At 40.3% G+C, this 12016-nt stretch overlaps 1 protein-coding gene across 7 annotated transcripts in view; it reads left to right on the plus strand.

The window, feature by feature from the left end:
- The first annotated feature begins 2673 nt into the window (after window positions 1-2673).
- Window positions 2674-12016, plus strand: part of samd4a (sterile alpha motif domain containing 4A) — a 54097-nt gene continuing 44754 nt past the window's right edge. For 2 of the 7 annotated variants that reach the window (XM_007888141.2, XM_042338019.1), the window contains exon 1: window positions 3912-4793. In XM_007888141.2, coding sequence (XP_007886332.1) covers window positions 4598-4793 — 196 coding nt within the window. In that variant the 5' untranslated portion in view covers window positions 3912-4597. Of the gene's footprint in view, window positions 2740-2764; window positions 2978-3677; window positions 3827-3911; window positions 4794-12016 lie in introns of those variants that run through there. The other 5 variants (XM_007888135.2, XM_007888137.2, XM_007888138.2 and 2 more) reach the window with 5 other exon arrangements.

Below are 12016 nucleotides of genomic sequence, written 5' to 3' on the forward strand. Positions count from 1 at the left end.
GAATGGACCGGTCCTATTATATACTTTCTACAGTATGGGTATAACTCATGTGCCATAAGCTCTTAAGATAGTTTTAAAGAAGCAATTGGTGGATGTTTGCACTTTTAGATATATTCTAAACAGGTATAAAATAGCAGTATTAAAAATTGTGATTATGCAACAACATGTGCTATAAGATGATCTGGCTTGATTTTGACCATTGTATACAAAATAACATGAGCAAGTAATGAATTAAGACATGTGTGAAATCATTCAGTGGTTTTAGGTTTACATGTACAAGACCAGCTATGTCAAGTCAAGTGCATACTGGCCAAAATCCAATTTAAAAATACATACACACATCTGCAATTCATCCCTGACCATCCTCTAAATATAACCTAACCAACTGTGCTAAAAATAACCTCTGACTACATCTCAAACAAATTCTTCTGTCCGTTCTTATAAGTAAAGAGTATGTCATAGCACAAGACTACTTTTGTAAATAGCCTTTTGAACCCTGAGAATGTTGTAATACATGAATCATTATCAGCTGTTATATTTTTAATCGACAGTTAATTTTCTAAGTCAAAATGTAGTCAAACCTTATTCTTACAAATGTTTTGAAGACTGGATAAGTAATTATTGTATCACTGTTAGAACTTCGATAGAAACAAAAATAGAGCTCAACTGGAATTAGACAAAAAGTGTGATGTGAAATTCATAAGTCATTAGGCATCTGAAGATTACATTACTTCCATATACCATATGATCCAAACTAGTTACTGATATTTTCAATATACACAACTACTTTTATATGTACAAGTTGAAATACAAGCCAAACGTTTAGCACTTAGTTTGAGGTTACTGTTGGTTACAGTGATATCACACAGGAGGCATGTGCTCAGAAAGGTTCAGGTTGAGCACAGCTGAAGCGTGTTGATATTTATTTGGATGTCTAAAGCGGTTTCATCATCTGTGGCTGGTCAGACTAAGCTTCTGCTCTTTTTCTGCTCTTCTGCTCTTTTTCATTTCACCTCTGGTGACTGACTGTTCTGCCAGACACCTTGATCTCTGTGGAGTTAGGTGACTTAGCCTTTGTTTTCTGTTCATAATAACTTTCACACAGTAAATGTTCACCAGTTTACTGTTTATTTTTAATAACTACAGCTTCGCAAACTACAGCTAGGCAATATCATTTTACTGGTTTGTGTTTTACCAGAAAATACATAAAAGTATTGTCTCTGTTTGACACATTTACCAACCTTGGGAAAATGAGATAGAATCAGATCATGAAGTCCTCAGTCACCATGGATTAGAAAGCTTTGTAAATAGCAGAAAAAGATTTTTTAAAAATGGAAAATTTCTGCAAAATTCTGGGGACAAAATACAAGTAACAATAATAATCCTTGCATTTGATATAGCGCCTTATCACATCTTCTAGACGTCTCAAAGCGCGTCACAGAATATACTGTAAAGTGAATTGATTGTATATTTTGTGGGCGAAGTTGTAAGTGTTTATTTCACATATATTTACTTAAATGGAATTGATTGTTTAAATAAACAGGAACAATTAAGTTGCAGTATTGGCCAAAATGTTTTATAAAGGTTTTAAAAACCATAATATGCTGAACACATACCATCACTTGCTTGATATTTTAATGTAATTGTTTAACTATTTTTTCTTCTACCGGTTGTACAAAACATTATTATATTGTCGTCTATGTGCCGAGCCCTGGCCAGTGTCAGTAAGTTCACGTGTTTCTCGCTTGGTTGATTTTGAATGGATGAAACGTTCCTCAAATTGTCACAAGGGAGATGTCTGCCGGGGGAATACTTTAATAATACAATAATAAATGGGTCATTTTCAATCCACGCCTGTTTGTGGGACACCGCTGTGCGCGATCGGCTGCCGCTATTTCGCCCCCAAGCATACCGTCAATTCACCTTACAGCATATTCTGTGAAGCGCTTTGGGACGTCTGGAAGCCGTGAAAAGCGCGATACCAAACGCGAGGATTATTAGCGTTATTGTTTAAAGTGGCGTCGTTAAGGCGCAACGTTCAGCGTCTCGTGCCTTAGCCAACAATTTCAAAACCGTGACCTACGAAGACGCGAAGCCGGGACTGAATCGCGCGAAAGAACAGCGGCGGGGCCTGGAGTTGCAGCCGGAGGCGCAGTCGATTTAGGGCTCTCGCCCGCCTACGTGAGACATCCTCGCGACGCGCTACGTCAAGTTCAAGGATTGTTATAAGATAACCCATGAGTTTTTTTTTAAAAAAACAAGAGCCAACAGCAATGGAGAAGCATCTCCACCGGTGAGGGGGTGAGGGGTGAGGGGTTAACCGCCCCCTCCACCAATATCCGCAGCGATGCTCATGGCGGACCGTGACCCACACCTCAAACACGTGCCGCTGCACTGCTACTTATTAAACAGGGCGGACACGTCCTTCTCGCCTGAGCTCGTGTCAAAGGAGAGAGAGAAAAAAAAGTTTCGGAAACAACCCACTCAATCGGTCGGTGACTTGAGTTGAGTTGAGAAGAGGAGGACATTCAGTTGTGCGACAGGTGAGAGAGAGGCCGCGGTCGCCACGGAGGTTACCCGAGAGCTTGACCCGCCCCCCCCCCCCGTTCACGTGACGAGGGAGTCGGGCGCACGTGACGAGGGCGTCGGGCACGCCCACTCACCTTCGCACGGGGCGGCTTCGGTGATGGCGGCGCACGACGGTTGGAGGAGGGCAGAGCGATCGCGCTTTCCCATAATGTAAACAGTGAGCAGCCCGAGCGGAGGGTCGAGAGAGAGAGAGAGAGAGGGCGGCGGGTGGGAGTGGGGGGGAAGGCTTCAAACCCGCCCCGCGCCACCAACCACCGGACTTTCATACCCTTCTTCCTCTCTCGCTTACTCCCTCACTCACTCACTCACACACACACACAAAAAAAGGCCGTTCGACATATCTGTAACCGACGCACGACCCAGATATTAAAACCGTCCAGGCCGCAGAGTGAGTGAATGGAAGAATAAATAAATAAAAACAGAAGAGCCGCCGCTCGGGGGGGGAGGAGGAGGAGGGGGGAAGCCCGAGTTTCGTCCCCGCTTCGCACTCCACACACACCCCCTAAACCCCTCCCCCGCCCGTCCCCGGGAGGAGGCCGCTGCCGCCGCCGCGGCCTCTATTTCTGGCAGCCCCCATGACGTAATGCTGGTGCGCGGTGGGAAGCGGTGAGGCGAAGCGGAGGGAAGCGGCCTGACTCGGCCTGAAAATAACACTAGCGCCCCACCTCACCTCCCTCCCTCCCCGAGACAGCCCAGCGGCCCCAGGGAATGGGCCCGCCCGCCCGCACCGAGCGAGCGCAGGTTAGTGACCGGCACCGACTGTCGGGGCTCCCTCGCCCGCAGTCAGTCTCTCTCACAGACGCGATGCTCTTTCACCTCTCTGTTTGGGGCCGGGGTTGGGGGGTATTTTTAAATCAATATCGATTGGTCTGTACGTGTGTTCGGGAGGAAGTTTATATTCGGACGAAAGGGTCTTTTTTTTAATATATATATTGACGCATCTATTGACTGAGCTAAATAGTCGATGGTTGGCTCCCAGCCCGAAACTCGCAGCAGCCGAGCTCTTGTCGGAAGCTAACTTTTTTTTTCTTGGCAGTCGTTTAGCGTGTGTGTGTGTGTATGTGTGTGTGTGTCGGGGAGGAGTGGGTGCGGTGGGGTGGTGGGGGGGGGTACCTTTTAAAAAGCTCTGCATTTAAAAGCTTCGCCTCTTTTCTGCAATGAAACTGCTCCACTTCATTGCCAGTTTCCGCGCCCTGAATGCGCCGCTTGTTCCAGTCCCCGGTGTGTTGGGTTGAAGGTAGGGGCCTTTCCTGTCAAGACTGATGTGTATTTTATATATTCAAAAAAAAACACACACACACACACAGACACACACTGGTGGTTGCTGCGGGCGATGGTGTATTTGAGGTTTGGGTGGGTAGTTTATTTTAAGTCTGGACTGCATTGGGGCCTGTACCCAGAAGGGAGTGCGTTGCTGTGCTTTGCCTTTAAGCACAGCCGAGTTGTTGCTGCCCTTCCAATCTCTCTTATTAGCACTTGGCCTCCACATAGTACTGTATCGTTTTACCTCTTCTGTAGTCTTTCGAGGGGCTTGGTTACAAAGCTTCATTTATATAGTTGCCCACGTAATGGTTGGACTATCAACCATAGATATTGGGAGGGAGAGGAGCTTGAAAAGTTTATCTAACATTAGACAACAGTAAATTTGAACGAAGCTTTTGAATTTCTTCCAGTTTCGACCACGAATGGGAATGTGGGCGTTGAGGATTAAAACTGACTGTAGGGAGAGACGCTTTCCAGTCTGAGCTCTAATTCGGGCAGGTGACATTCTTCCAGTGCCTCCTTTAATTTCTGTCCCACTGACTTGCAGGAAGAGAGATCGTGTCAACAGTGACGTTATTCTACAGAAAAGGAAGAAAAAAATCGCAACTCGGTCCACATCAAAAAAAAATGTGACAACCCCTCCTCTACATATGCTTCTGAACTTGGGATTTTTTTTTGGTGGGGAGCCTCTTGCGCCGAAGAGAGACAACAATATAAACAAAGAGTTCTAAGGTTGTTCTCAATCATGATGTTTCGAGATCAAGTCGGCGTGCTTGCAGGATGGTTTAAAGGCTGGAACGAATGCGAACAAACTGTAGCGTTGCTGTCCCTGTTAAAACGAGTGAGCCGGACCCAGGCTCGTTTTCTTCAGATCTGCCTCGAGCATTCTTTGTCAGATTGTACCGAGCTTCACATTCTCGAGGTAGAGGCCAACGATCCCGGTAAGTTCGATTAATTAACCTAATTAATTTTTTCATGCTGGTAAAGTGTTCACACCCGAGACTGACGCGGACCAATTGCCAATCGGGCGTTTAATGCGGGAATGTGATTTGCAACGTTTTCATTGACAATTTGTGTTTCATTGCGGCATACCGGCGACACCACATCAACGTAGGGACTCAAACGTTTTGATAAATCTCGTTCTGCAATTTCCTGTGAAATAATCCAGTCATGTCACGTAGAGTCTGGGTATCCTGTGCTTTTTGGGCAACGTGGCTGGTTTTCTTTTACGATCATTTACTTACACGTAGCTTTTTTTTTTCTGTCATACGAATAAGAATCCTGGCAAAATGGAGGTAAACTTAACGTTGATTATGTAGTTTAGAATACCACATTTTTATTTTGACGGTGAAAACTGACAGGAAGATGTTTAAATCTAGGACTATTTTGATCAAATTTTATGTTGAACAAGAATGAGGACAAGCAGTCCAAGTCATCTTCTATTCTATAAATAAATGTCCAGATAAATAAAGTGCATGGTCTATCAAACGACGCAACATTTTGTTTTTAAATGAATGGGTAATCTTTTAGATATTCAAAAATGATGAGTAGTTTGTCATTTATAGCTGATGCTGCGAAGATTGAAATATGACTTAATTCAAAATCGTGTATCTTTTTATTCCATAGGGTCCATTTTACCCAGAATGCATCCAAATTGTAAGGCTAACTTATAAACCACAAGAATCTGGATGAATTACTCTTAATCTTTGTTCTAAATTGACTAAAAAGTTACCGTACCCCTTGAAATAATGTATATCTTTAGGTTTTTTTTCCCTGGGAATACAAAGGGTGTATTGGGGAGAAGTTATAGAGGTCTGCCTTCACTGATTGGTGGAATTCTTTAGGCTTGATTGCAGCAGGATACTGAACAGAGCCTTCAGTGTTTACTCAGAGAAAAGAATGCACAGTCCTCTTCCAGCTGTTCCATATTAGAGCACGGAGCCTGCAAGATTTGGCAGCTGTCTGTACTGCCATTTGCTGACAGCCTCCAGTGCTATGCTCTGCTGCTAGGATATTTATGCATGCATTCAGCAGGCAACCAGAAGACTATTCTAGTCTGTAAATCTGAGATCATATTGGGGGATGGGGTAGCAGAATTTGAATATTTCCACATGTAGTTTACAAGTTTTTTTTTAAAAGCAACGAATGTTTGGTGTTTGTTTCTAAAATAATGTGAGAGTTTTTGATCTTTGGTGAGGTTAAGTTCTGTATTAATTGATCTTTATATTGTCTGTTAACTTGCTATGCATAGATCGAATGGATAGAGACTTAAATATTAGAAAATACCTAATTTGAAGTCCGAAATTCTGCGGAAAAGGTTTGCTAAGCACCAGCAGCTCTGCCACTCGAGGTTTATCTGTTCATAGACCTTTCCTTGGCTTGCGAATCTATTTGGAGAGTATGGACTCTTGTATGAAAGGTTACAACATTTCCATGTCTACATTGCTTTCCTGCTCTATCGGCAATATACCACAAGTCACAGGATTGTATTTCACAGGGAAAGGTGATGTCTTGTGCCCAGCAGTTAAGTACAAACATATGTTTGTAATTAAGCTGCAAAGTTCCCAGACAAGGAGAAATTCTGATTGACTGTATTCAGTGGTTTTGCTCTCAAGTTCTAAACTGGTCAGTTTAAAGACTTAGTTAACTTTTTTTTTAAACTAACAAGAGGAAATAAACTGCACAAACATCTGAGATTCCATGAATGAATGAACAAAATAATTAACCAAAAATAAGTTTTTAAAATCCTAAATTCAACAATTAGCAAGGCTAATTTAATACTTCTACTTGAGATTTCTTACTATTTTAGACAAGAATATAGTTGACTATGTTTCAGAAAATAAATATGAATACACAAAGTCTCATACCAACTAGTAGCCTTAAACTATCAAAAAAGTTATGGTTCAAATTCAAGGCAATTGTCACCTACAGACCTGAGTTTTGAACTTGAACTGCATGAAGGTTTTACTATTATTACTAAGCGCTTCCAAAAGTGACTGTCAGAAAATAACTTGACTTCTATTAATTACTGCGGTCTATCAAATTCAGTAAATGATGAGTTTTGGCATGTATGTTTTATTGATGATCCTTGATTCAATCATTTTAGGCTGAAAATTTATAGCCTGTGATCCTTGTCATACCTACACAATTGATGGATCTAAAGGAGTGCGAACTGCTTCTGTATCTGGTTTTAAGAAATTGGAGTAAATGGGTAAATCTACCTTTTTCGTTTTTGGTGTCTATCCCTTCCTTGGCCCACCAAAGGGCAGTTGTGATACTAATGTTGGAACCATTCCGTTACTGACTGAGCTCATTGGTTTATGAGGTTTAAGATTTTATTGATGTGGTACTATAATTCACTGAATTAGGGAGAATTTCTTTAAAATTGGCAGTAGCATTCTCAAATGGGCACATGAGGGCGATTGTGGAAAATATGCGATTATCTATGCAAAGGATGACTAGGCTTTGTAACTTTAATACATACTCTTATGCATGTGACAGATTGTCAGCTGTTTCTGGGAGTAGCTGCTAATCTGACATTATCAGAGCAAACTTGCTACTCCCGGCTGGTGTTGCTGACCAAACCACCCCTTCCAACTCCCAGGTTTCCCTCCATCGTTTATGTTTGATGCTGCCCTTACGTTTGGGGTGAGATGAGGTTAGAATGGCAGGGCAATCCTGACATCCTAATGCTACAATAGCACTCATCTTTCTCCCTTTTCCTTCACCCACCGCCCCCGACAAGCTCAAACAACAACAACAACTTGCATTTGTATGGCGCCCTTCACGTGGGATAGCGTCTCAGAACGCACACAAATGCAGGTTCAATGCCTTGCTACCTGAATTGAAAGGGGAAGGTGGAAGTGGGTCATGGTGGCAAAGTTCAGATTAAAACAGGTTGGAGATTGTGATATTGGATGAGCTGATAGGAAGGATTGAGAGTGGAGAAAGACTTTTGAATTCATGTCAGGTGTTCTTTATAGTTCTATTGAATCTTTGCAATTTTGTAAGGTGATCTATGAACAACTAACATTTCAATATTACTGATAACAATGTTTCCAATTACAGTAACTGCCACAAATGTCTATTTAATTTAAACATGGCGCGTGTGGGTTGGGGATGGACACAAAACACAATTGCTCTAGAAACGTCAGTTTTTCTGACCAAAATAATTCTTGCAAAATAAAAGGTTTAAATCCAATTAGGAGAGAGAGAAATGTTACTATAGTGTGATTAGGCTTGTACCATTTCTACATTTAAATCAATCCTGTAATGGAAAGTGTGTGTCTGATTTTCCTAGCATCCCAATGATTTGAACCCCTCTCAGACTTCCAATATCCTGCTGCCTTGGTAATAAGTTTCCTCCATTTTCAGAATGAAATATCTTGGAGCTGGAACAATGGGATACAATCATTGTGTAACTGGTGCAATAATGGTTTTAAAACTACTTATTCTGCGCCCTCGGAGGTACAGCTTAGTGATATCCAAAAAGGTTTACCCAATAATAAATACTGAAATGAAAAATATAAACTATTTTGCTTTGACACATTTGTTTTGCCTCTTTGTAAAAGTAATAGCTTATTGATGGGAAGAGAGATAAATAAATTACTTTCCTTTGTTTGTGTGGCTATCTTAAAGGTGAAAATAGTAACTGATGCATACAGTATGCCCAAATTCTTGGGAGAAGAGAATTTGATGAGAAGATCCATTTTTCAAAGAGATTTAATTGACAAACTGAATCAGAATTTTTTCAAAGACTAAAAGTAAATGTATTAACCATTTGGAAAACATTAAGATTTCTGCACCCATAGTTACTGACTAGGTAAATATGTGTGTGCATGTATTTGTAATTGAAAGCAATTAAGTTAATTTAGTAATCTGGTTGATAACTAGTCTAGGTATTGGAGGTATTAGACAATGTAAAAGGCAGAAAGCTATCATTATGTAATCCAGTTAATATAGGATTGGGTTGTACTTTAATTTAGCCTCACTAAGTACTATGATCATTAATTTATTAGGAATTTATTAGTTCCTGTATTCAATATGGCAGCTTTACCCTCCAAGATAGCTGTGATCACAATTCTCCATATAGCCATTTTAAATTGGTGACATTGCTTTGCCTCATGGTGAATGATCATCTGCTTTCAGACAACTAAGCTTATTGGAACAAGCCAATGGCAAGTACAGTATATAACTTTTCAAGATCAGTGTTTGGTGCCTTGGATAATTTATCAGCTATTACATTATCCTTCAATGTTTCTAGTGGGAACTCCTCTGTTACGTGTAGAACTGAAGTGTGATCCCTCTGCTTTTATCATATTATGCTGTATTAAAAGAAGCATGTTATCATAATATTAGGTTGAATATCTTAGAGGCCAAATCATAAGTGAAGCACGATAAAGTGAGGGTCATCAACTCTGGTATGCGCAGGTAATGTTGCTAAAATTACTTCCGGGGTCATATGAGCTTTCACTGCTTTCACAAAGTACTGCCAGAGGTGTTTCCTACAATACTTTGACATAAGCAACTGGTCAGTATCAGAAGCTGGGTAGTCTTCATTTCAGGTTCGTGCACAGCACAGTTCGCGGGATACCAGTCCTATAAGTAAGGTGACATTACATGGGATGTGTGAGGGTGAAGTTGCCTTTGGCATTTGGCACTCTAGTTTTGCAGAGTTTATAATTGTGTGCACTCCTTTCTGATCATCACCTCCTATGTCTTGAGTGCACTTCTCTTAAGTAATGCAGTTTTTAAAAGTATTGCAGCCTCATCTGTGCCTTGATGCAGCATGGAGTCCAGCGACAGCAACTATTTTGGCATCAGTTACTTTCATGCATCCAGGGTGGAGGAAAACCTAAATCCTGGCAATCTGAAATAAAAACATCAGATGCACAGGTGATCTGAAAGTGGATGTAGGTTAACCTTTCTGGGTGCCTAGTTTTAATGAGGGGTTATACTTCAAAGCATTGCCCTAATTATTTCAAATGCTAAACAGTCTCCATTGTTTTCCAGCATGTTCCATGTTTACAAGTTGTAATCGGTTTTAATTTCTTTTTTTTAAAAAAAGAAACTATTTCTAAAGCCCATTAGGAGACCTGTATGTGTTTTAGAATTTAGACATGATTCTTGCAGCAATATAATGAGTAACATTGGCAAAGCCTGGCAAGTAATTTCACTTGCAAACAAATGGGCCTGTTACAACAAATATGTAGCAACTTTACCCCCCATTGTAAGTTTGCTTTTGGAGGCACTGTCATATTAACCTGCAAAAAGAGATTAGAGAAATGAAAGATCACTTTATATGACATTTGGGATGTTGAAGTCAGTTATTCCGATGGAAGTATTGTGTGCTCTGACTGTCATACATCCTGTTTGAATCTACAAATTTGAGATGGAAACAATGGACCTTAAGGTTGCTTTGTTTTTGGCTCCCAAAAACAGGCTTTAAATGCTAATATAATCATGGGTGGAATTTATGCTTCAGCTATTAGACCATTGAAGTACATTTGATGTACATTTGCGTAGAATTTTTCAAAAAGTTTCATTAACTATTGTTGAAGTCTTTATCTTGTAATAAACACCATTAGTTACTCACTAAAGGAAATTTTTCAATGGTTTCCCAGGTACAAAAATCACTGCTAGTGACTTGGAAGCAATATTCAAGGCTCATTGAATAGTGCTGTTAATTTAAATCACTAAGTCTGTTATCGTAAGTACATCTGCTTGTATGATGTCATGATTCCTGATCTCTTCGTGATACAGTATTGAGGGTTATGGTTCTTTATAGTTCATCTTGAAGTTACTTGGCATTCACAGTGTATTAAAGATATTTGGGGTGTGATAAGACTGTTGTCTTTAGTTCCATCCATTTGTAGGAATTGTTGAGGGTAACTTTTCTGACACCTCCTGCTCAAAACCCAAAAGGATCTTCCTTCTACTTTCCAAATCTCTAGTGGTGTATATGCTTTTCTTTTGTAAATTTGATGGTGACTGTCGCTGCTGTCTCTGTCAGAGAACTGATGTGAGAATACAGATGTTTGTATAGGAGGAGAGGGAGAACAAAATTAAATCATCATTCCTGAGTGTAAGTTCTTAAATATTCTTCCATATGTATATGCAGAGAATGTTGTTTCAAATACCCAGGAAAATGTCTGAGGTGGATAATTTCCACATCGTTATAAAGGAATGAAGTTGGAGCCAAATAAATAAATATTGGTAACACTACTAAACGATAACTCAGATTACCTATAGCCTACATTATATAGTACAGTGCTGAGGAACCTTTTCAAGGCATGGACATATTCGGAGACCGTTAAGGGCACTTGTGTGCTATGTGGTTAGGCCAAGGGTGATATCTGGATTTTGTTTGGCTGATGCAGGAAATTGGAACCAATACTATAGCACAAAGATTTTGTTCATATATCCCAAACGTTTTGCCCTTGGAACCGCCAAATAAAAAAAATAACAGCCCAAGTCTTGTTGCAATCTATTTTGAATAAAGAATACATTGGCATGATGACAAAACTGATATTCGTTCTATTTGTGAAAAGTACAGACTGTTCAAGAAATGGTGACTCTTAAGGTAAATAAGCTTGATTTTAGTCTTTAGTTTTTCATTCAGAATTGAAATGAAATGTTAGTGTTGCCATTTAACTATCTGGTTGGAACTGCTTGGTTAGGATTGCAAAGCTAATCATTTGTTTTGCGACAGGTTTTCCAGAAATAGTTATTTGCTTAGAAATTTTATGAATTGTGTGGAACCATTGCAGGGTACAAAGATAAGTATATCACTAAAACAGTGAGTGGAATGTGTTTTTCACATTTTGTGAGCCCTATTCTTCAGCCCACCCTCATTTTTTTGCCCTTATCTTGTGAAGGCAGACTCGTGTTGAGGTACAGTGTGAAGGGTGGCTACAGATACCTTACTTTTGTCTGTTTCCATTATTTGTGTGGGGCAGTTAGGTAATCAACTATGAGCTTGATCACAAGCTGGCTGGATTCTATTCTTGTGCATATTAGTTCTGTTAATTATTTGATCATTCACTTTATAACTGTTTTAAAGCAGCTAAATCGCATGACATTAATTTGCCAATGGCAATTCTTTCCCACCCATTCTGTAATGTATGTCTTAAATTCCTCATTGAGTGTTATTAGGAGCAGTGGA

This window comes from Callorhinchus milii, unplaced genomic scaffold, assembly GCF_018977255.1.
Source record: "Callorhinchus milii isolate IMCB2004 unplaced genomic scaffold, IMCB_Cmil_1.0 Scaffold9, whole genome shotgun sequence".
NCBI lineage: Eukaryota > Metazoa > Chordata > Chondrichthyes > Chimaeriformes > Callorhinchidae > Callorhinchus > Callorhinchus milii.